This window comes from Coturnix japonica, chromosome 17 (assembly GCF_054131305.1).
Source record: "Coturnix japonica strain WE chromosome 17, WE-NBRP24, whole genome shotgun sequence".
Classification (NCBI taxonomy): Eukaryota; Metazoa; Chordata; class Aves; order Galliformes; family Phasianidae; genus Coturnix; species Coturnix japonica.
In genome coordinates this window covers 13,166,692-13,191,404 of record NC_140679.1, presented here as the reverse complement: position 1 = coordinate 13,191,404, position 24,713 = coordinate 13,166,692, and the positions used below count along the sequence as shown (strand labels likewise).

Sequence of the window (24,713 nt, the reverse complement as noted above, 5' to 3'; positions counted from 1 at the left end):
TCGCTCCCTTTCTCTCTCTCTTTCTCTCTCTCTCTCTCTCTCTCCCTTTTTTTTTCTGTTTGTTTGCAGCCGCTTGAGGGCTCTTGTGATGAATCCAGCCTGGACAGATTTCAAGAGCAGCTGAAACGCAGCCCGTTGTGGGGGTGGGAGTGGGAGGTTAGCAGGGCCCGGTCAGCACCAGAATGCAAAATGGTGCAGAGCACCGCGGGGACCGCGCAGGGGACACGGCACCGCGGCCCCAAAGCTGTTGGCACGGCGAGATGCGGGGCTGGGCTGGGCTCCAGCATCCCATAATGACAGCCGGCCCCGTGGCCTCGGCGAGGTCACACCTGCGAGGGGCTCCAGGTGCCGTCCGTCGGGGGAAGAGGGCGGCCTTTGAGCGCCGTGAAATGGCGGATCTGTAATAAAATGAGGAAGGGGAGGAGGGATCCCTTCCAAAAAGCCGCTGGAAATGGGGGAGAGGAGCGTGAGCGTCACCCCACACCCCAGCAACACCCCACAGCCCAGCAACACCCAGCCAGCCACCAGCGACGGCACCTAAAGGGGGTCCCACTGCACCCAGGGGAGTGGGCGGCCATAAAGCAGAGCATGGGCTGTGTCATGGTTTAATGGGGGCTGGGGCCGGTTGGCATCGCTGCTGTCATGGTGCTGTGTGTGTGTGTGCAGCTGCGGTGCCGGGAGGCAGCAGGGCGCCTGCGCGCGTGCACGCGTGTGCGTATGAGTGTGTTGCGCACGCAGGAGGAATAATTAGTTCCTACTCCGGCACTTCTCACTCAAAGTGCTTTTTAAAAGCCTCCATTCATTAGGCTGCACGGCTCCCCTGGGGTGCCGTGTCCTGCTTCTCTCCTCCCTCCGGCTCCCCACCACCATCCCCAGTGCCAAAATGGGGGTCTTGAGGTGGGGGGCTCCGGCGGCGCTGGGGAAGCCCATGTGGGGCTGTGGGTGCTGGGAGGTGGGTGTCTGTGGGGTGGGATCCCTCCCAGCTCCACCACGTTGTTGTGAAGTTCTCCATAGGGCTGATGGGGGAAGAGGGGATGCGGCTCATTGGGGTCACCCCCACCTCCGTGTGCCGCTGACCGTATCACACACGGTGAGGCCAACGAGGCTGAGCTGTGTGTCCCCAACACCCATCGTGGTTTGGGCTCCCGAGGTGGGAGCGTGGGGGATGTCAGAGCACGTCGTGCCCTTAAATCACTGTGTGTGTGTGTGTGTGTGTATCTGTGTGTGCCCACCAACTGGGGGGTGCTGGGCACTGGCAGAGGGCCCCCCCCAATGCAAAAACCCTAACCTTATTTTCCCAGGTCCGACTCCAGTTTCTATGGAAACAGCCAGGAGCAGAAATGGGAACCAGAATCCAGAAATGTGAAGCCTGGAGCTCCCTGCTCGCCTTCCTGGATTCCTGCTCCCTGCAGCCCTGGGATGTGGGGTTTGGGGCATAGGGATGGTACAGGGGGGGTGCTGAGGTCAGGGTGATGCTATGGGGCACAGCGTGGGGCAGTGCTGGCGTTGTGTGCGGTGCTGGGGTGCTGATGTGCAGCACGGCGTGCAGGCAGGCTGGGCCAACAGCTGTGCACATCTGCACGTCGGGACGTTGCACGCTGCTGCACCCACGTGTGCACCGTGTGGCTGCAGCGCGGGGCTGCATTGCTGTGCTGTGCTGCTGGAACACGGGGGGGGGGGGGGGACACCAAGAGTGCAGACATTGAGGGTCCCCTTGAGCTGGGGGCCAAGCAGAGCTCACAGCTATAGGGCAGGGCATGGGGTGCTGCACGCACAGCCAGCACTCTGCTTATGGAGGGGGGCTGTGAGCCCATAGGGGGTGCATCCCCTCACCCCATGTATTGTGCCTGGGGGGCACCGAGCTGCCTTGGCACCGTGTGGGCATCATGTCCCTAAGGGTGTCCTAAAGGAGGGGCTGAGCTCTGCCCCATTACTTGTAGGGTGGGACGGTGACACCGTACAGCAGCATCCCCCCCCCCCCCCCCCCAGCCCCGCCACCATTGTGTGTGTGCGCCGTAATACATCATTTACAGACGGACAGGTATTAAGATACATTATGGATAACTCACAGAGAGAGACGCTATTAATAATACAGACACATACAGAGGGAAGAAAGTGCACACTTGATTTCCATGCTGCTACCAGGAGTTGTGAGGCTGCTCTGGCTGCCTCTTCCCACACGTGACTGCAACACAGTGGGTAGCTGACAGCCCAGAGAGCCTGGCTCTAGGCCAGGAAAAAGCAGCAAACACAATGTCTGTGCATATCCTCTCTCTTAAAATAACACTCCAACACCGTCTGAGACGAATTAAAATAAGATCAGGAGAGGAGAAGAAGAGGGAGACTGGAAGAAAGGGGGGAAAAAGGCAGGAGGGGAACGGCCAGGGCTGGGCTGCTCAGCGCCGTCACCGGGTGGGAGGAGGGGGCTTCACTTTGTAGGAGTTGGGAATTAAAAGGGGAGAGAAGGAGAGAGGACAGAGCGGAGCAAATAGCAAATCCCCGGCGGCTGCGGGGAGGGGAGAGAGATTCCTGTGCCGTGGTGTGCGCGGGATGTCCAGCACATGTCTGTCCTTTGGAGGGGAGCCTTGGCAGGGCGGGGGATGCAGCCTGAATGATGGAGAGCATCAGGAATTTCCTGCAGCTGAGCAACACACCAACGAGCAGAGAGCGAGGGAGAGCGGAGGGGAGCGGGGTGCCGGGGGGAGCGGGGCGGGCAGCGGGCAGGGGGCTACGAAGGGACGGGGGGGGGGGGTTGGATGCTGCTGGGGGGGCGGGGGTTCCATCTGCGTGCCTGGTGTTGGGGTTTTTCGGCTGTTCCGTTGGCTGGTGGGAAGCTGATGGTGCCCAGCCGAGCAGCCCCGCCGCCCTGCCCTCCCCTCCCGCCGTGGCTTAGGGATATTTTGGGGCTTTTTACGTCTTTCCTCCCTTCTTTCCCCTCCGTTTCTCTGGCGCGGTGCCGGGGGACGCGGGGTCGGTAACGTCGGGGCTGCGTCCCACATCCCATCTCCTCTATATCACATCCCGCATCCCTTATCTCGTACCCCGTCCCACAGGGTCAGATCTGGGGGTCGGGGCTGCACTTGGGGGGAGCAAAAGCGACCGTCACACGTGCGGGCGGTTCGTAAAGGAGCCCTCGGTCGCTCTCCCTCCTCTTCCTCTGTCGGGTCGGGTTCACCCCGTCCCGGTGAGGCTCGGCCAGGTGCAGGCTGACCTCTCCCTCCCGCAGCTCCCCCCGCAGCCATCCAGCCCCGCTCACAATCCCCGGGGACGTTATGGGGCCGGAGGGGAGGAGAGATCAGAGGGGGCATCGAGCAGCGCCGGAGCCAGGTAGAGCCAGAAGGTCGCACTGAAAATCTGGAAGTGGAGTTCGTAGCTCGGCACAGCGCTGCGGAGCTGCCTCGGTGGAGGGCAGAGAGGAGGAGGAGGAGGAGGAGGAGGAAGGCGCAGCGTGGGGCAGTGTTGGGTGCGCGGCTCTGGGCATCCCTGTGCCCCATAGCGGTGCTGTTTGTGGCTGTGCACTGCAGGGGGATCCTAATGGGGGGCTCTGGGGGTTGTGGGGGGGATGCGGAGCGCTGAGCATCACCGTGTTATTCCGTCTGCATCCACTCCGTGCCACGCCGCCCCCCCCCGCCCGGAGTGAGCCGTGACCCCACACCTGACGGGGCTGCGGGGCCTGGAGCTGCGCTGAGCTCATTAACGGGCTCCAACCTCCCCAGCGCAGGGGTCAGGGAGCACAGCCCGGGGCGGGGGGCGCGGGGCCGCGGGCGCTTTGTGTGGGCCGCTCCAGGGGCCCCCCCGGCCCTGCCGGCCCTGCACGGATGAGCTCCCCCGGCCCTTTGCGTGACGGGAATCTGTCCCGGCCCCACTGACGGCCCTTTGATCTCCGGCACCGGGGCCATGGGTTGCGTGGAGCGGACCCCGGTGCCCCCCAGTGTGGGACGCGGTGTCACCTTACCCGGGTGCGAACCGCGTGCTCGCCCCGAGCGTGGAGTATCTCATTAACCAGCTGCTAATTGTCCCCTCTGCAAAGTCAGTCCGCGGGGGGAGGAGGGGGGAGGGGGGTCCGTTCTGTCCCCGCGCCCCCCTCCCCGCCGCCCCCCTCTCCCTGTGCCGCTGTGCAGCGCCCGAGCCTGGCATCTGCCGAATGTCACCTTACCCAGGCACTGCTTCCCTGTCTCCATACCAACCGTTCTGCTCCAGCCACCTGCGGGGGGGGACGGGCAGGGAGGCGAGATCAGTGTGAGCTCACAGCCGCCCCACAACTCTTCTTCCCCCCCCCCCCCATAACTCTTTCTTCCCCAGCCCCGGCTATAAATCCGCCCCGTGCTCCTTGACCCGACCCGAGGCACGTGGGATGTGCGTGGGATACGGGCTTGACCCCAAAGCACATTCCTGCGCTGCCTCAGTTTCCCCTCTCCCCCAGCCCCATCCCTGCTGAGCCCCAACGCAGCTGCAGCGTTTGGGGGTGGGGGGTCAAAGCTCTGTCCCCCCCCCCCATCCCACACATCCTTCCAGCAGCTCTGCACATCTTCCCGACCAGCAGATGTTTGCAGCTTCTTTCCCCCACCCCCTTCATGGCTGCAGCCATGGGGACATCACCGACCTCATCCCACACCTGAGTGCTGCAGTTGGGGATGGGGAACAGTGCGGTGCTCAGCCCCCATCCATAGCATCCCCCCCTGACCCCACACAGAGATGGGATTCCCACGTGTGTGTGCGTGGAGCTGCCTTGGGGCTGGGCTGTGCTGGGAGCTGTGTGGGTTGTGGTCTCGAGGCTGTGGGATCCTGGAGCATTTGGGATCTTGAGGGTGTGGGATGCTGGAGCTTTTGGGGCTGGCAAGGATTTGGGATGCTGAAGTGTTTGTGGACCTGGAGCGTTTGGGGACCCGGAGTATTTGGGATGCTGGAGTGTTTGGGAATCCCAAGGGTTTGGGATGCTGAGGGTTTGAAAGCCAGGAGGATTTGAGATGCTGGAGCATTTGGGATTCTGGAATGTCTGGGGACCCTGAGATTTGGGATCCTGGAGGATTTGGGATGCTGCAGCGTTTGGGGTGCTGGAAGATTTGGGATGCTGCGTGATTTGGGGATCCCAAGGATTTGGGATGCTGGAGGGTTTGGGGATCCTGAGATTTGAGGCCTAGGGGGATTTGGGATGCTGGAGCAGATGGGGATCCCAAGGATTTGGGATCCTGGACTGTTTGGGATGCTGGAGGATTTGGGATGCTGGAGGATTGGGGGATCCCAAGGATTCGGGATCCTGGAGCATTTGGGATTCAGAAGCGTTTGGGAGCCCTGAGGATTTGGAATCCTGTAGGATTTGGGATTCTGGAACATTTGGGGTGCCGGAGCATTTCAGGGACTGCTGGAGCCTTTAGGGGGTGCTGGGCCGTGCAGGGAGGTACAGGAGTTTTTGGGACGCTGTAGGATTTGGGGCAGCTCTGCAGTGTTTGGGGTCACTGTGCTGTGTGGGTGACGCTGGGACACTGAGAGGACACTGAAACATTTGGGATGCTGCAGGATTTGGGGATGCTGAAGGTTTCTGGGGGGATGCTGAAGGATTTGGGGATGCTGAAGGTTTCTGGGGGGATGCTGCAGGATTTGGGGATGCTGAAGGTTTTTGGGGGATGCTGTAGGATTTGGGGACTCACGATGCTCCGCTGCACTCAGTGGGTGGGTGGAGGGGATGGGGGGTGTGCATGGCCCGTGTGTGTGCACACGTGTGTGCAAGGCTCCAGCTGAGCCTCATGGCTGTGCAATGGGATGGACGGACGGACGGACACATCCCTCCTGACCTGGAATTTCCCCACAGAGCCTGAAGGAGGGACAGGAGCGCATTGACCTCCTCACCCCTTTTCCTATGGGGGGTTGGGGGGTGTTTGGGATTAGGGGCTGCTTCCTGCTCTGTCTCTCTCATCACGGGTTCCATCCTGCTCTCAGAGGGGGGGTCCCATCCGAGGGGCCCTTTGCAGCCCCATTGCAGCCCCTTTCTCCCCCCTCTCCCCATTCAGCCTCCGGGCGCAGCGCCGCGCGGGGAGGAAGGTGGAAAATCGCTGGGAGGAAGGAGCTGAAGGCGGGAGTGATAAATATTGAAAGGGTGGGATTTCGATGTAGGCTGCAACAGCTGTGCTGGTTACAGTGTCACACTATCTCTCCACAGGTTTACTGACCCATTTCCATTCACACGGCTGCCAGTATCTTAGCAACTGCAACAGTCCCCCAAGAACAGGCGTATTGCCTGCTATTAGCGACTGCTGCAACTGTGTCAAGGTTAGCTCTCTCCTCCAGCCCTGCAGGGTCTGCAGGCCGCCCACCGCCCCGCCATGCTACGCTGGGACCCCCCTATGGGCACCCACACACGGCACAGCCCCCAGTGGGGTAAAGACAGGGGTCCCGTGAGTGGGTGCTATGGGGAAACTGAGGCACGGCAGCGCTTGGATGGGGATCTACATCCCTCCATCTGTGTGGGTGCAGAGCTGGCCTGCTCCTTGGCACCCCGCAATGTAGGACCCTGCATCCCACTGTACCCCTCATACCCACCACACAGTGAGGGAAACTGAGGCAGAACCCCCCCAGCACCCCATATGGATGCATGGGGTGCAGCCGGACCCCCCTCCCCACCTCCATTCCCACTCCCCCATAGCAGCTCTGCAGACAGCCGGCTCCACGCGAGCGCAGCCGCGGGGACGGCGGAGAGGGAAGCCACAAAAATGATTTAAGGGGCTGGCGGGATTGATTTATTAAGAACAATTAAAAGCGCTAAATACGCTTAGCTCAGCCAGACGCCGAGCAGAGAGCATTGAGGGGGGGGGACAGCAAAGGGGAAGGGGGGGGAAGAGACCTGTCTGATGTATCCGGAGGGTGAGGATGGCAGTGGGGTGGGGGGAATGGGTGGCACCAGGGGGATGGAGCAGACAGGGGGGCTGCAGTTGTACCTGGGGGGGGGTTGCATTCAGGGCTGGGTTTGCATTCAGGGATGGCTTTGCATCTTTGCATTCAGGGCTGGCTTTGCATCTTTGCATTCAGGGATTTTGCACCCCGTGCTGTGTTTGCATCCAAGGATGGGTTCACACCCAGGGCTGGGTTTGCACCCAGGGATGTTTGAAGCGTGGTGTGATGCAAGGAGGCAGCAGATCTCCAGGCAGTGCCAAGAATGAGGCATTGCTTGCAGCCGCTGCTGGCTGCGGGATGCCCAGTGAGATGCACTGGAGGTGCTTTGCTGTCTGCAGCACTGACCTGGTGTGTGCAGGGATGGAGCAGGGAGTGCTGCAGCAATGCAATGCATGTCCCAAAGCTCAGGAAACCCCAGCCTGTAATAGCAGGGGATGGGAGAGTCCCCAGCGCTGCAGGGATCTGCCCAGGGTGCCCATCTGTGTGGGTGTGTGGGGTGGGAATGCAGCTTTATCCCCATTCCTGTGTTGTGTCCCCCCAAGTTGCTCGTCCCCACCATGACCCGGCCTTGGGGACAGCAAGATGGGGTGGCACTGGGAGGGGGGTGGCATTATTTGGGGTGGTGACTGGTGTTTTCCCATCCCAGCACTGAGGCACAGGGCTCACCTAATGCAACCCCATAGAGCCGTACCCCTTGTCTGGAGGGCTGGGACACAGCCCTGTCCCACCTGCAGGTCACCAATGCTCCCCCCTTCAACCCAATGTCACCTCCTTGACCCTGTGCAGAGCTGGAGCCCATGGGGCACTGCCCCAAACCACAGACCCCCCCCTGCAGGTTGGGGGGGGTGTGTGTGTCTCCCATCAGCCCCATGAGCTGCCACCAGACCCCACATCTCACTCAGGTGAACCCCCTCCCCATCTCCCACCATCACGGCTCCAGCTGCCCAAGGGTTAACGAGACTTTGCTGCTCCTGCAGACAAATTAGTGACATCTTTGCTGACAGCAGCACACTCAGCTGCCCGCCGCCTCCCCCTGGCGTTGCCCACGTCCCCCCCATCCCCCCCTCCCCATACCCCAGCATTGCCCGGCCTTCGCCCCTCGCCCTGCCGGCTGTTTGGGCTGCGGCACAACCGCAATCCGGTGCAGCAGCCAGCTCCCCTCGCTGCCCTCTGACCCGCTGTTGCTGTGGAAACTGCATCCGACGTAGGATTATGGTGCCTCAATTTGCAGGCTCCAAAGTCTCCCCCCATAAGCCAGACCGTGGTGAGGAGGATGGGGAAGGGGGGGATGGATTTATAACCCCCCTTTTCCCTGATCCCCCCCTGCTCCAGACAGGCACACACACTCCAAAATAGAAGGCACATGGGGTTGGGAGCTCAGTGCTGGGTGATGGAGGAGGGTGGCACGTGGTGATGGTGCCAAAGGTGCTGTGACATCACCACGAGGCTGTTGGTTCCCCCCTCTGGTACCATGAGTGTCACCTCCCCATATCCTCCATCCCCACATCCCCCCTCCCTTCAGCCCAATCCCTGCATCCCCTATACCTGCATCCCTTCAGCCCATATCCCCATATCCCCTATCCCTGTGCCCCCATCCCCACACCCCCCATCCCTTCATCCTCCATCCCTCATCTCCACACCTCCCATCCTTTCATCCACCAACCTTCAGTTCCACATCCCTGCACAATCCATCCCCACATCCCCATCCCTCTGTCCTCCATCCCTTCTTCCCTCACCCTGGTATCTCTCATCCCTGCATCCCCCATCCTTCCACCCCCCATCCCCACATCCCAAGGCATTTGGGTACCAGGGGATGAGCCACACAGAGCCCCACTGCCAGCTCACCCCAACACACCCTAAGGAAGGAGCTTGGCCCCAAGGACCCGACCCCAACCCCATCTGTGTATCACTGACACCTTTAGGGTGGCACCCAGAGGAGCTGGGCTCCCAGCACCCCATTCCCCCCCATTGGCACCACAGGGAGGGATGGATGGGTGCTCGTCCCCCCCATGTTTGGGGGAAGGGGCGCGTGGGGGAGAGCACAGCTTGATTTGGGAGCTCTGTGGGCTGCGTTTGTGTCTCAGCATCTCTCCCTGCCACCCGGGGAGGTTGGAGCTGAATTAATTGTGATCAATTAGCGCTGCTCGCACTCACCCGGCCCTCCCTGCACCAGCTTCGTGCCGGCACCGGGGGGATGATGGGGACCCTCCACACCCCATGTTGGGGACAGGGGACACTTGGGGACAGCGCATTGAGCCGTGGGGACGCTTTGGAACGCGGCCACGGGTGCGCTAGAGGGGGCGGTGATGCGTGGGGACGTGTGGGGACGCGTGGGTCCCTCCCAGCCCCACAGTTGCCAGCCCCATAGCGGGGCGGCGGGGGTCCGGATCCTGCAGTATACTGCAGCAAACGCCCTGCAATCTGCATCCGAATGAGTCCCACCTTCCTTCCCCCGCAACGTGCTGCCCTGGGCTACAGCTAATCTATTGTGCGCTGGGCTGCAGCCAGCACAAGCTGCAATACAGTAAATCCTTCTGCAGTATCCTGCAAGGGGACCGAGCCCAGCCGCAGCCGCTGCTCCTCCCAGACAAAGCCGGGGGCCCAGGCAGGGCCGGGGTGCAGCGCTGCGCCCTCAGTGGGTGCAGGGCTGTGGGGTGGCACCGGGTGCCCGCTGTGATGGTGAGGGATGCGGCCGCCTCCACTGGGATGGGAAGTTCCCCAGGGAGTTTTGCAGGGACTTTTGGCCCTATGGGATGTTCCCCAGCGCTGCAGTCCCTCTGTGGTGTGATGCAGGGGTGTTCCCGCTCCGTGCCTCAGTTTCCCCATCGGGATGGGCTCCTCGTGCTCCTCCTGTGCCCATGGCTTTGGTGCGGGTTGTGCTGTCGGTGCCCACTGTTCTGTTGTTAGTGGGGTGCTATGGGGCGCTGCGGATGGGCCGGACCCAGCTTTGGAGAGGGAAGCATCCTTCAAAAGGAAGGCGCTCCGTCCCCGCCCCGCAGCAGCTGCGTTCTCCTCAATTAGAAGAGGTAATGAAGCAATTTATGGGCATCTACAAAGTGATGTGTGAGTGACAGGCTGTGTACGATCCGCGCCGCGGCTCCGCCGCCAAGTTGTGCTCCTCCAATTCTAATGGAACGCTCCCAGTCAGGGTTTTAAAGGGGGGGGGGGGATGGAGGTGTGTGAGGGGTGATGGCTCAGAGCGCCCCATGATGAGGATCAAGGTGCCTCATTCCCATCCTTGAGGGGCTCAGCCCCATGGCACGACCCTAACGCTGACCCTGACCCCATGCCGCCCCTCCGTCCCAGTCCCTGTGTGGGGTGGCGCTGTGCCATGGGGCCCTGCCCCACACTCTGTGTGCTGGGGGGTTCCTTACACAGCCAGGCACAGCTGGGGGGCATCACCCCCCACACACAGCCCAGCCCTGCGCCCACCCCCCTACCTGCAGTGCTGACCTTACAGTGCTGAGTATCCTCAGTGCTGAGGGCTCAAAGTGATCACCATCACCATCATCATCATCAAAGGGTTAATTGCATCTCAGGGTCACCTGCTGCGCTCAGGCCTCGAGGAGCAAACCTGGGTGGGGGGCAGCTGGGCCTGGGTGGGGGGTGCACTGCATGGCTGTGCTGGGGGGGATCCCAATGCATTGGGTGCCACCTGGGTGTGCAGGAAGATGCAGGTGCTGCACCCCGGGTTGGGCACAAAATGCAACGTGTGCAGGGAGGGAGCGTGCAGCTCGGTGTGTGTGCGTGCATACCTCTGTGCACCCGTGCATGCACGCTTGTGCACCTACCTGTGTGTGCACCTGTGTGTGCACCTGTGTGCTCCTGCCCTCGTGCCATACACAACCCCATTGCTGTCCTGGCTTCCCAGCTCAGCCCCACGGCCCCACACTGCCCCACATCTCCCAGGAAACAGGCCCCAGCGCCAGGAGCTTCCGCTGCTCTGTGCCTCCAAAAGGGAAAAAAGCAAAAAAAAGAGAAGAAAAAAAGAAAAACCCCCAGAGAAGAAAATAAAGAAGAACCCCCCCCCCTCCCCTTCCACCCCCCCCCAACCGCCACCAGCGCGGCCGTAAATCTGCCCGGCCCGCTGCCTTTCTTGTCTGGCCAGTTTCTATAATTGGCCGAGGGAGGCAACTGGTGGCTCCCCCCGTTGTGGACCCCCGGCCCCACCGGGTTGCACACACCTGGCTGCTCCCTATGGGGCTGCAGCACTCCCAGTGGGGGCAATGGGGTGACCCCACACACCTGGCTCCCCACCTCCCCAATCCCCCCACCTTGGGGGTCCATAATGCCATACAGGGTGGTGGGCATGCAGGTGGCTGCGGGTGTCCCACCGCCCTCTGGGCACCACCCGTTGTCCTGCAGCCCCTCGTGCCCCCCCCCATTGCTGCGTGCAGCCCCCAGACCCGGCTGTGGGGGACACGGTTTGTGCCGCGATCCCTCGGTACGGGCACGCGTCCATCTGGCGCCTTCCAAATGTTGCTGGCCTCGCAGCATCCCGGCCCCGCTCTGCATTAACCCGCAGCGCTCCACGGCCCCGCAGCTGCATGGGGGCAGTGGGCAAAGGGTGGTGGTGGGGCTTCGTCCCCATAGCCCCCGCTGAGGCTGTATGGGGTTCTATGGGGCGCGGGGGTGGCACGGTGTGACTTGACCCAGCGTGGCCGGGCGCAGGGCAGGGCTGTGAGTCATGCTGGGCTATAAGCAGGAGTGCAAAGGGGGGGAGGGGGGGGCACAGGCGGTACATGGGGTGGGGGGCTACTTGGCTGCGTGGCACCAGGGCTGGCACCGCGTGGGGTCGCGCCTGCACGACCCGCTGCACCCAAAGGCCGGGGGTTGGGGTGTCCCCACCACCCCCCCCACCGGGCAGGGGGCCTAAAGGGGGGGTCGGGGGGGGGCAGGCCGGCTGCTGCCTCCCTCGCCGGCTCAGCGGGGCGGGGGAACAAAGCTGGCACCGAGGGAAGCAGCTAAATTTAGCCCGTTTCCCTGCGAGCGCTGAACCGCGGCGCTGGGCTCCAGCCGGACGAGGTGCCACCGTCGCTGCCGTCCATCTGTCGACAGACACACGGCCACAACCCCCCCATCCCCACCAACACCCCTCGGAACCCACCACCCGGCACAGCACTGCCCCACTGATCCCACCCCCAGGCTGCGGAGGGGAGTGGGACCCCTATGGGGTGAGGGATGGGGGGCAGACAGATGGGGTGTGAGAAGCATTGCGCCCGGGATGGGGGATGCCATTGGGGTTCTGGGGGTTTGGCCATCAGGGTAGGGGTCCTGGGAGCTGTGGGGGGGCCACAGGGGGTGGGTGCGATGCAATCAAACCTGTAGGGCACAGGGAGGGGGTTTATGATGGGGGAATGGCTGATGTAGGGATGGGGATGGGGTGGGGTCTGTGGTACAGCCCTGTGCCAAGGCCAGGAGGGCTTCATCCCCATGGCTGCATCCCCATGGCTGCACCCCCATGGCTGTGTCGCTGTGTCCCCATGGCTGTGTCGCTGTGTCCCCATGGCTGTGTCCCCATGGCTGTGTCCCCCATCCCTGTGTCACCCCAGCAGTGTCAGCTGTGCCATCTGTGCCCTGTTCTCCTGCCTCGTCTCCATCCCTTCAGTCTCAGAGATGTTTTGGCACAGGGATATTCCCACCATGCCTTGCAGCAGCGGGGTGTGGTTGGGGGCTGCCAGCAGCCGCAGGTACCCGGCCTTTATGTCCTATGGGGCTCAGAGCCCCCCAAGTTCTCCAGCCCCCCGGATGCCTCATGCAGGGCTCCCCCCCATCCCATCCTGTGCCCCCCAGCAACCAAACCCTGTGCAGTGGTGCCCTCTCCCTCCCATAGCATCACCAGCCCCGTGGTGGGGGGGAGCATTCCCTGCCAGCCCCCTGCTTTGGGGGTGCCCCCAAAGCTCTTTGCTCCGGTGCCCTACAGAAATGGGGCCGGGCAGTGGAGCAGCTCACTGGACCCGTTACCTAAGATGAAATGCAGGCACCATCTGCTCCGTCTCCTAATTACCAATGGAGGGGGTGAGGCAGAGAGGGGGGGAGTGGGGATGAACAGCATTGCAGGGCCATAAGAGCACCCACCCCCCCAGCACCCCCAGTCCCAACCCATCGCTGGTGGCACTGGGGATGCTCTATGGGGGTTGTGGGAGCTGTGCACTTTGGGGAGGGGGCTGTGATGGTGTTGGGGTGGGAGTGGGGTGAAGTGGGGTCTGCCTGACCCCCCCCATGGTGTGAGCTGGGGGTGGAGGGGGGGGCTGGCCAGGGAACACGGAAACCCTCAGCAAGTGTCTGCCAGGAAGCTGTCACTGGAGGGGATTTTCCATTGGTGTCAGCAGGAGCTGGATGGGCTGGGGGGGGATTTGCAGGGCGGGGGGGTCCGGGTGTGTGTGTGAGAGCAGCGTGAGTGTGAGAGTGTGTGAGGGATGGGGGCAGAGGGGGGGCACAGAGGATGGGTACCCACATGGTGTGTGTGCAAGGGGGGAGAGCCCCCTGTGTGTGTGTGTGTGTGTGTGTGTGTGTGCAAGGGAGAGGCAGCGCCCCAGGGCTGTGCAGGGGTTGTGTGTGTAAGAGTGATGTGCAGCCCCGTGTCACTGAGTGCAATGGGGGCACACATCACATGTGGGGCAGACGTGACCCCCAGTGACAAAGCACATCCCCGTGTCCCTCTGTGGGGTGGGGGTGGATGTGGGGCCGGCTCATCCCACCCCGCTGGGCGATGTGGGGCCGTCGTGTCCCCATCTGTGTGGCGGTCCCCTCCCGTCTCCCGGTGGCATCTCCGGCCCCACCCCGACATCTGGGTGGCCTCGGAGCCGGGCAGCAGCCCACGTCCTGCTGGGCCGCAGCGCTGCCAGCACAGCCCTTATGGGGGGTCCGGGCACCCGCAGCCCCCGGCATGGGGCGGTGGGGGGTGGGCAGGGGGTGGGGGTGGCAGGAGGGATGCTGTCCCCCCTATTTCCCAGTGCCACCTCTCCCACCCCAGGGCTGTGCCACCCTGTGTGCAGGCTGCGCCGAGCCCGAAACCGTTAAACTAATTAAAGCTTTGCAGCAGCGGGATTAAGGCCGGGCAGGGGAGGTGGCAGCCCAGGTAGTCGATTAGTTCACCAGGCGCGGATATTGGATTTCTGCACGGCGAGTCAGCAGTCTTCGGGGGCTGTTATCTTTGCGAGGCTCCAGGGGTCAGGAGGTGGATGCAGGGGTGGCTGTGAGCCCCCCCCCCCCTTTGCTCTCCATCCCCCCCCCCCCCTTTTTCGCCCGCCGCAGCGCCGCTCCCATCCATCTCTCTCCCTCCATCCCCGCTCTCTTGTGTGGTCTCGGATGGTGTTTTGTAACCAGCAAAAGGGAAAAAAAAAAAAAGAAAGAAAAAGGAGGAAAGCGGCCCTACCCCTGGCCAGCAACCCAGGAATGGCGAAGTCCAGAGCGACTAATGCGAAACATGTGGCAGCTGCCTGGGGCTGAGCAGAGGAGGTGAAAGTGAGCGCGGCGGCGCGGCGAGCATCCCAGCATCGCGGGGCTGCTGGGGGCTGCCCGACCCACAGCTCGGGGTGGGGGGCTGCAGGTGGGGCTGTGGGGTGTTGGCACCGTGTGGGGTGCGTCGCTTCGTCACCGGACACACGGGCAGGAGGGCGGTGTGGGGCTGACGGCGCCCGAGATGCGCCCTATAGGTCAGGGTACCCCATAGAGCCCTCGTTGGTGCCCAGGGTGTAGAGTGGGAGCTGTAGGGTGGGGATACAGGATGGGGATGTGGGGTGGGGTGATGGACACGGCCGTGCCCTGTTGTCCCCATGGATCCGTGCGCTGTGTGCGGCGAGGATCGGCTCCCAGCGGCTGTGCTGGAAAACCTCCTGTTTGCTTCCTTCCTGCCTGACTCCCCTCCAGCAGCTCCCAGCTCCGGGCACATGAACAGATTCATCAGAGACTCGACCGGTCTTTCTAGCACATATTTTCCTGCTCCACGTTGCCCTCGGTGTAACTCTACACCCGGCAGCAACAGGGGCGCGTTTCTGCGGGGCTGAGCCCGGTGCCAGCGCTGCTGCACCCGGAGACGGGAGGGGGCTGAGAATGGCCTGACAGGTCTGAATTCTCCTTCCCTGCCTCGTTGATAAGTTGTCACGCTAATCCAGACACCGGGAACAGCGGGTGTGTGTGTGTGTGTGTGTGTGTGTGTGTGATGGGGGAGGGAACAGGCAGAGCTTCACACATGGCACCGTGCTATGGGGCTGCACCCCTTGTGCCAACGGGACCCCAACCAGCAGCGCTATGGGGGCAGCACAGACCCACACACATCCACATCCACACACACACAAGGGGAGATGTCCCACCCCACATGGACAGACCCCTGTGTGTGGGTCTGTGGGTGCTGTGGGGTCTCTGGGCTGACACGTGGGGGTCTCTGTGCTTGCTTGGCAGATGGGAGCTCGGTCGCCTGCCAGCCCGGCGCACTGGAGAACGGTGCCAGCCCTCCTGCAGAGTGGTTCCCGCGCACCCAGGGCCCCCGTCAGCCCAACAGAGTGAACCTGCACTGCAAACACCCGCGGACCAGGTACCTGGGGGGGGGGGGGTCCTCGCCCCGGGGTGGGGAGCAGAGGGGGTGCACCAAGGTGGGGGGCAGCAAACCGCATTGCTTTGCTTTGCTTTGCTTTGCTTTGCTTTGCTTCGGTGGGATGGGGATGGTGAAGCATTGCTTGGTGGAGCGCTCAGCTTGGGGGTGATGGGAGGGGGGTGTGGGGTGCTGGGTGCCCCTTCACTGCTGGGTGACAGAGCTGTGGGTGCCCCCATGGTGTCCCCGCGGTGTCCCCCGCTCACAGCAAACTGTCGCCTCATGTGCTGCCCCACTGCAGCCGGCTTAGGGCAGCAGCTGTGTGTGGGGTGGCCTCGGGGGGGGGCAGGGAAGGAAGTGGGGAGGGGTACGGGGTGGGGGGCCGGGGGGGGCAGCGCACAGCAGCGCTGGGCCGGGGTTGCCAAGGAGCTGAGCTCACTCTTTCCAGCCTCGACTTTCCATGTGTTTGCAGTGGGGGGGATGGGGTGACAGCCCCCAGCTTTGGGGCGTCCTGGTGCCTCACCATGCGTGCGCTGGGCTCACCTTAATGCGCGTGGCTGCACCACCACGTGTCCCCACGTCGCCTCTGCTGGTTCCAGCAGGGGGAGGCCCTCAGCCCCCCATAGCCCCCCATGGCCCCCCATGGCCCCCCATGGCCCCCCATCCCTCGTACGGGACATGCACCAGCAGCTTCCTGCCTCCCATCTGCCCACGAACAAAGAACTTTCCTCCTGCCCACCCCGACTTCCCCCTCGGCCCCATGCCGTGCCGTGCCGTGCCGTGCCGTGCTGAGCCGTGCTATGCAATGCCGTGCTATGCAATGCCGTGCTATGCAATGCCGTGCTATGCAGTGCCGTGCTATGCAATGCCGTGCTATGCAATGCCGTGCTATGCAGTGCAGTGCTATGCAATGCCATGCCATGCTGCGCAGTGCCGGGCCGTGTTACGCAGTGCCGGGCCGTGCCGGGCCACGCTGAGCCGTTCGTTCCGTGCCGTTCCGTGCCGTGCCGGGCAGCTCTGCGGGCGGGCAGCGCGGCTCGCCGGGGACACCTAGCGGCAATGCGGCCGTAGGGCCCCCGCCCGGCCCGTTCCCGTCGCCCGGCACCCCGGGGCACGGCGCAAAGCCGGGGCTGGGGGGGTTACAACGAGCATCCTCGGCCCCGCAGTCCGTCCCCGCTCGGCCAACGTGTCCCCTCTGTCCCCAGATCGCAGGCTGCCTCCCCCAGCCCCTGCCCCGCGCGCAGCCCCGACGGCAGGGTGGTGATGGGCACCGGCTGTGCCGGCTCGGGAGCACCCCGGGGAGGAGCAGCCCCTGGTACGGCCCTTAAGGGACTGGCGCTGGCACGGGGTATGGGGGGGGGGGCACCGGGGTCCCCCTCAGCGGGGGGCTAACCTCTGCACCCCTTCCTTTGCAGAGAGCTCAAGTGCAATAGCAGAAGCAGCAGCAAAGCCGAGGGTAAGCCGTGGCCGCGGCGGGGGGCGGGAGGGCGCGGGCGGTGCCGCGGGATCCTCACTGTCCCTCTCTGCCCCCCATCCCCCCCCAGGTCCCCGCCTCACCTTCCCCGACCCCCATGTCAGCACCTGCTCAGCCCAGCGGCACGCGGGGGAGGAGGAGGTCAGGATGCGCGTGAAGCCCCCGGGCCCAGTGGTAACGACCAGCGTTGTGCGAGGCTCGCCCGACTACGTCCGAGAGCCCAAATTCTACCCTCCGGGGCACCCGGCACAGCAGCCCCCCGCGTGCCCGGCCGAGAAAGCCTTATCCTGCAGCGTGCTCAGCTTCCCTGAGGGCTCGTGCCCGGCGCTGGGCCGGGAGCACCAGGCGGGTTCGCTGCTGCACGGCGACCCGGCCGACCGGTGCCAGGGGGTGCAGGGCGGCACCAAGGAGGCCGAGGAGCTGCTGGGTTGTGCTGGAGAACCCCGGATCCTGGGGGGCAGCGCGGAGGAAGCAGCCGCCCGCGATCGGGCGCCCGACACCTTCCCCAACGCGACACTGGCCTCGGGCCGCTGCAACGTCGACAGCATCGTCGCGCTGCTCCGGAGCAAGTGCGGCAACGGGCACATCAACCTTCACCCCGTGGTGCAGCTCATCGACATCATGAAGGACCTCAACCGTCTCTCCGAGGACCTCAAGAGCAGCGGGGTGCACCTGGACTGCGGCAGCCTGCGCGGCAGCGGCGGTGGCCAGGAGGACGGTCGGCTGCTGCCCGCTGACCGCGACCTGCAGTACAGCTTCTTCTCCTCGCCCTCCCTGGCCAACAGCATCCGCAGCCCTGAGGAGCGTGGGGTGCACTGCAAAGCTGAGCCGCCGCGGCACCCCCGGCCTCCAGCCCGCGATGGGGAGGGTGAGGGCGGTGGGGGGAGCGCCCCGCAGCCCCCAGCCTCTGGCAAAACCCCCGCTGAGGAAGCAGGGTGCTCGCAGCCCGATGCTGGTGACTACTCCGAGCTGGCCGAGGCGGACATCCTCAATGAGCTGGCATCGCTGGCATGCCCGGGGACGCAGCTGCTGGAGTCGCAGCCGATGGAGCCGCAGCCCCAGTTGCTCCCGGCCCAAGAGCTGGACTCCCAGTCCCGGCTGCTGGATTCCCAGTCCCTGGAGTCGCAGCCCCAGCTGCTGGATGCGCAGAGCTTGGAGCCGCTGCCGGAGTCGCTGGAACTGCAGAACCTGGAGCCGCTGGGGCTGCAGTCGCTGGAGCCGCTCTCCGAGTCCTTGGAGCTGCAATCTCTGGAGCCACTTTCCGAATCGCTGGAGCTGCAGTCTCTGGAGCCGCTGGCCGAGCCGCTGGGGCTGCAGACGCTGGAGCCGCTGCCCGGAGCGCTGGAGCCGCAGCTCCTGGAGGCACGAGCCCCGCTGCTGCCCTCCGAGCCATCCCTGCTGCAGCCGCAGCCACTGGGCCCCGTGTCGGAGCTGCTGGAGGCGCAGCCGGGCGCCGGGGACCCCCTACGGCCCCACAGCCTGCAGCCCCGCCTGGGGGGCTGCCCGCTGAGCGGCGTGGTGAAACGTGGCCCCTGTGGGGGTCGGGGGGCTGGGAGGTGTGGGGAGGACCACCGCAAGTACGCGCTGCGCCGGACTGACAAACCAAAGATGCTGTGCCGCCGCAGGAGGGCAGGGCGAGGGCGGAGGGCTGACATCGTCCCCGAGAGCCGCGTCCTGCCCCTCGCCCTGCCCGCCGAGCTTCCCCCCGGGCCTGAGGAGCCCAGCACCCCGCTGCTGGGCCCCCCGCCACCCCTCGAAGCCCTGGAGCCCGATGAGGTGCCCAAGACCCCCGCAGCAGCGGGGAAGAAGAGCAAGTGCCGGGGGGTGCGGAAGATGGTGGTGAAGATGGCCAAGATCCCAGTGTCGCTGGGGAGGAGGAACAAAACCACCTACAAGGTGTCGTCACTCAGCAGCAACCTGAACCTGGAGGGCAAGGAGCTGGCGGCCAGCAGCTCCATGGAGCCCACGCCACTGCTCAAGATGAAGAACAACGGGCGCAACGTGGTGGTGGTCTTCCCCCCTGGCGAGATGCCCATCATCCTGAAGCGCAAGCGGGGCCGGCCCCCCAAAAACCTGCTGCTGGGCCAAGCCAAGCCCAAGGAGCCGGTCCCAGAGGTGAAGAAGAGGAGGAGAAGGAAGCAGAAGCTGGCCTCGCCGCAGCCCTCCTACATCGCCGACACCAACGACAGCAAGGCCGACTACTCGGACGTGTTGGCCAAGCTGGCGTTCCTCAACCGGCAGAGCCAGTGCTCGGGGCGCTGCTCCCCGCCGCGCTGCTGGACACCCAGCGAGCCCGAGTCCATCCACCAGGCGCCCGACACGCAGAGCATCTCCCACTTCTTGCACCGCGTGCAGGGCTTCCGGCGGCGTGGCGGCAAGGCGGGCGGCTTCGGTGGGCGCGGAGGAGCACATGCAGCCCGCGCCTCCCGCTGCTCCTTCAGCGACTTCTTTGAGGGCATTGGGAAGAAAAAGAAGGCGCCCGCCGCCCTGCACACCGACCCCGTGCACCCGCGCAAGAGGGGCCGGCCGGAGCCCGACCCCGTGGGCAAACCCAAGCGCAAGCGGCGGACCCGCAAGAACGGGGTGCTGTTCCCCGAGCAGAACCCCGGGCAGAGCTTCAGCGACAGTGCCTCCGAGTGGGCCGGGGACAAGGGCAGCCCCTGGGCCCCACATCACGGCCACACCGCCGGCCAGCCCGGCCGCAACTGCGGCTACCAGGGAGCTGATGCGCGGCCTTTCCACGCCGCTGCACTGGAGTCGGGCTCCTCGGGCCGCGCCGGGTTCTATGCGGGCAGCGCGGGCTCCTCGCAGGCCGAGGTGGGCCAGGAGCGGCACAGCCTCTTCACGGGGTACTTCCGCTCCTTGCTGGACTCGGACGATTCCTCCGACCTGCTGGACTTCGCCCTCTCGGCCTCGCGCTCTGAGTCCCGCAAGTCGGCGGCCTATACAGCCCCACCAGGCGCCATGGCGGCACAGCGCGGTGGGATGGCAGCCTACCCGGCGCGGGGTGGCAAGGTGCCGGCAGCCGCGGGCCCCGGTGCCGAGGCCTTCCACGCGGCCATGCAGGCCCGGCAGGCCTTCCCTCCCGGCCGCCCGGCCGCCGGTTACGGTGTCAGCCAGGCAGGCTCCTCGGAGTGCCGCGGCGCCGAGGCCTTCCCCAAACTGGTGCCGCCTTCCGCCGTGTCCCGCTCGCCCACCACGCACCCGGCGGGCACGGCCGGCTTCCCGCAGTACGGCGGGTACAGCGCGGGGCAGAGCGTCACCCCCGCCAGCGTCTTCCCCCCGGGGAAGCAGTACCCCCCGGCACAGGAGTGCCCCACCAGCAAGGACTGCAGCTTTGCCTACGGCAGCGGCAGCAGCCTGCCCTCGTCCCCCAGCAGCGCACACAGCGCCGGCTACGCGCAGCAGAGTGCAGGGCCCAGCCTGCCGCTGGGCAAGGCCTCCTTCTTCAATAGTGCCGAGGGCGGACAGTTCTCCAGCGCCGCGCACACCCCGCTGCGCTGTGACAGCCGCGCCAGCACCGTGTCTCCCGGTGGCTACATGGTGCCCAAAGGGTCGGCCTCCTTCCAGCCTTCCCCCGAGAACTGCCGGCCGTTCCCCAGCACGTCGCAGTGGGCGTTCCGGCAGGGCTACGGCGGGCTGGAGTGGAGCTCAGAGGCGTTCAGCCAGCTCTACAACCCAGGCTTCGAGTGCCACCTCAATGAGCCCAACGTCATCCTGGACATCTCCAACTACACCCCGCAGAAGGCCAAGCAGCAGACGGTGTCCGAGACCTTCTCCGAGTCGTCCTCTGACAGCACGCAGTTCAACCAGCCGGCCGGATACCGGCGCGCCAACAGCGAAGCCTCGTCCAGCGAGGGCCAGTCCAGCCTGTCCAGCCTAGAGAAGCTGATGATGGACTGGAATGAGGCGTCCTCGGCCCCCGGCTACAACTGGAACCAGAGCGTCCTCTTCCAGAGCAACTCCAAGCCGGGCCGGGGCCGGCGGAAGAAGGTGGACATGTTCGACGCGTCGCACCTCAGCTTCTCCTCCTCATCCTCCTCCTCCTCCGTCTACCCCTCCAAGCGCAGCACGGGGCCCCGGCAGCCGCGGGGCTCTCGCGGGGCGTGCGCCTCCAAGAAGGAGCGGGGCACGGGCAAGGCCAAGTTCCCCAGCAAGGCGCAGGCAGTCAACCCGCTCTTCCATGAGAGCACGGACCTGGGCTTGGACTACTACAGCGGGGACAGCAGCATGTCCCCACTGCCCTCGCAGTCGCGGGGCTTTGGGGTGGGCGAGCGGGACCCCTGCGACTACGCTGGGCCCTACTCCATGAACCCCTCGACGCCGTCGGATGGGACGTTCGTGCAGGGCTTTCAGAGCGACTCACCTGGCTTGGGGCAGCCGGAGCTGGAGGGCAAGCACTTCCCTGCCCTGCCCCACCAGCTAGCAGCCCCCGGGCAGCAGGCTGTCTTCGAGGCCGGCCTCCAGAAAGCCTTCTCGCCCAACTGCTCACCCACCTTGGCCTTCAAGGAGGAGCTGCGGGCGGGCGAGCTGCGCAAACTGCCCGCCTGCGACTCGCTCAAGCACAGCATGCAGGGGGGGTCCCTCCCGCACGGCCCCCACGTGGCGTGCCGCGACCTCGCCATGCCGCAGCCGCACTACGAGTCCCCCAGCTGCAAAAACCCCCCGTACTGGTACTCGCCCACCGCCAGCACGCGCAGCCCTTCCTCGTACGACGGCAAGGCGGGCTCCATGCTGGTGGACTTCATGGGCAGGACGGACCCCTCGTGTCTCAACCCCCATTTGAGCAGCCCCGGCGGCCCCCACCCCTCCAAGGGCGAGAAGGAGCCCTTGGAGATGTCCCGCGCCCACCACCGCGGCCCCTACGCCTGTCCCCTGATCAATGACTTGAACATCTCCCCCGTCCCGAGGGACTCCATGCTGCAGCTGCAGGACAACTACAGGTACCCCACGTTTGCACCCCAGGGGCACCCCGTTATGGGCCCGGCCCAGAAGAGCGGGTTCTTGGGGCCGATGGTGGAGCAGCACCCCGAGGACACGTTTACGGTCACCTCATTGTAGTGCCACTGACGTGCCAAGCGGACAGCGAGGTTTTCTTACAGGGTAGGTGTGGGGCAATGCTGGGGGGTGGGAGGAGGGGGGGCATAGGGGGGCACGGGGCCCTTCTCACCCCCCTCCTTCTTTCCCCTCTCCCCCTCCCCGTGTTGTGTTTCTCTTGCAGAGGTAATTTAGCCAGCACTTTTTTTCTGGAACACTTTTCAAGTTCTGTATTTAACTGGGATTGGAGCCGTTTGTTTTGTTTTCTATGAAAAAGAGAAAAAAAAAAAACAAAAAAAAATGACAAAAACAAAAAAGATTTAAAAAAAAGGAAAAAAAAAAACAACCCAAAAAAGGCCAAAAAAATAAAACCAACAACCCCACAAAAAACCCCAACAACGAATTATCAGATACAAGGGGAAAAAACAAACTCAACCCAACAAAACAAATGGAAGAAGAGAAAAGGAAGAGAGAGACAAGCCCTGGTTTCCCCCCCCCTTACCCCCACCCTCACTACCCCCTAAACCCTTCATACTCCAACCCGCTCCTTCTCACCCCTCAACCCGGCGCTGCTTTCCGGACTGCCCCACAGAAGGACAATCGGATGGATGGACGCACATGGGGGGCAGCAGCCCGGACCCCCACAACCCCCAACCCCTCTCCCTGGTGCCGTGGGGCCCCTCGGCTGCCCTTAGAGGGGGGGGATTTGGTTTGTTGTTTTCTTTTCCCTCCCGTTTTCTCGCTTGCTGGGGGTGTTTTTGTCGTGCCGGATGGTGCTGAGCGCCACGAGAGACTTGGGCTGCTTCGCCATGGGTCCCCGAGATGCAGCTGTCACCCAGTAAGTGCCATATGGGGAGGGGATGGGGGGCATTGTATATGTGCGGTGTGTGGGTGCTGGGTGGAGGGGAGAGGGACCCCAGAGCGCTGGGTATGTGGGCACCAGAGCACTGGGTATGTGGGTGCCAAGATGAGGTGACCGGGACCCCAGATCCCCAATAGATGGGCACCAGACCCCTGACTATGTGGGGCTTGGATAGGGATTAAGAGGACCCCAGACCCCCAGGTATGTGGGTGCAGGGATGAGATAAACAGGATGCCAGACCCCCAGGTTGATGGGCACCAGACCCCTGGGTATGTGGGTGTTGGATGGAGATGAGTGGGACCCCAGAGCTCTGGGTAGATAGATGGGCACCAGACCCCCAGGTATGTGCATGATGATGTGGGATGTGCAGGACCCCAGACCCCCAGGCCTGTGGGTGTTGGATGGGGGGGGACCAGGACCCCAAATCTCTGGGTGTGGGAGTGTGACAGGTCCCTGGGTACTTGAGGGTAAGGTGGGGGTGAGCAGCCCCCTGGGCACAATGGGTGAGGGGAGAGAACAGGACCCCAGAGCCCCGGGCACATGGATGTCAGACCCCTGGGTATATGGGCTCCAGACTGGGGTAAAGGGGACCCCAGACCCCGAGGTACATGGGTGCCAGACCCCTGGCTATGTGGGTGTTGCATGGAGGGGACCAGGACCCCAGACCCTCGGGTATGTGGGTGCTGAATGGGTGTGAAGAGAACCCCAGACCCCCAGATATTTGGGTGCCAGACCCTTGTGTAGGTGGGTGCCAAACCGGTTTGTGGGTGGATCCCACACCATGAGCATTACACGGGTGCTGGGTGGGGGCATTCAAGACCCCCCCATTACATGAGTGCCACCCATTGCTGACCCCCCCCCACCCACCCACCCTCTCCTCTCCCCACAGCCCCCCCAGCAGCGCATCCCGTGCCCTCCGCCGGCCCCAAGAGAGCAGAGAGAAGGAGAGAGGAGGGGGCTCCGCTTCTCCCCGCCGCCTCCCCCCCCCTCAAGCCCCCCCCCACCGACCCTCCCACCTCCCCCCCCCCCAACCGGATTCAGAGGGGACTCTTCGCGTTCGGAGCTGCCGATTCTTTGGGCTGTTTTCAGTTCTCGTTTGGATCCCGTTTCGTTTCCTACACAAACACACACACATACAAACTAAAACCAACCCGACCAGCAGCTGTAAATACTTTTGAGGTAAAAAAAACAGACAAAAAAAAAAAAAAAAGGAGAAAAAAAAGAGAAAAATAATGAGAAAAAAGGCAAAAAAATTCAACACCCCCCCCATAAAAATAAAGGTGTGGGGGATGGGGGGGGGGATAGGAAGAATAAAGGGGGGCGACGTGGAGAGTGGGATCCCAATGGTGTGCAATGAGCAACCGAGGCAGAGAGAGGGGAAAAAGCACCCAAAAAAGAGAGAAAAAAAACCCAAAAAACAGGAAAAAATAAAAGGAACCCCCCCTCACCTCCCCTAACCCCTCCCCCCCCCCTCAAAGAAGTGACAATAACCTATTTATTGTATATAATGTTTTATTATAAATCGTGTCTTGTATATTGCAGCCCCCCGCGCATCCGGCTCTGCTTTTGTGGCGTGCGGCTTCATTAGTGGGGTTATGGGGGGGGGGGGGGGCTGCCCCATTGCAGCCTATGGGAGGGGTTGGGCAGTGAGTGGGGTCGGCTGGAGCATCCTGACCCCCCCCCCCCAAAGAGCACGGTGCCCCCCCGCCCTTACCAGCACCCGTGGGTCCCCCCCCCATCAGGTGCAGGAGGTTGGGGTTTGGAGGAGGCATTGCTGTGGGGCAGGGGGGGGGCTGCTGGGCTGCAGCACCCAGAGTGCCCCCCAGGGGTAAAGCTGGCATCTGGGGGGGCTGCAGCATCACCAGGGATGTCCATTGCATCCCCAGGGACCACCTCCATCCCACTGACCTCCATCCCAC

The 24,713-nt window shown here is 63.9% G+C and overlaps 1 protein-coding gene across 9 annotated transcripts in view; it reads left to right on the top strand.

Annotated features, from left to right (window-relative positions):
* The window catches only part of AHDC1 (AT-hook DNA binding motif containing 1), a 44,100-nt gene extending 19,765 nt beyond the window's left edge, over positions 1-24,335 (top strand). For 7 of the 9 annotated variants that reach the window (XM_085518052.1, XM_085518053.1, XM_085518051.1 and 4 more), the window contains 5 exons: positions 15,292-15,424; positions 16,837-16,877; positions 16,966-21,998; positions 22,117-22,770; positions 23,684-24,335. In XM_085518052.1, the coding sequence (XP_085374178.1) occupies positions 17,043-21,956 (4,914 nt within the window). In that variant the 5' untranslated portion in view covers positions 15,292-15,424; positions 16,837-16,877; positions 16,966-17,042 and the 3' untranslated portion in view covers positions 21,957-21,998; positions 22,117-22,770; positions 23,684-24,335. Of the gene's footprint in view, positions 1-5,689; positions 6,268-13,366; positions 14,350-15,291; positions 15,425-16,626; positions 16,737-16,836; positions 16,878-16,965; positions 21,999-22,116; positions 22,771-23,683 lie in introns of those variants that run through there. The other 2 variants (XM_085518054.1, XM_015883679.3) reach the window with 2 other exon arrangements.
* Positions 24,336-24,713: the final 378 nt, after the last annotated feature.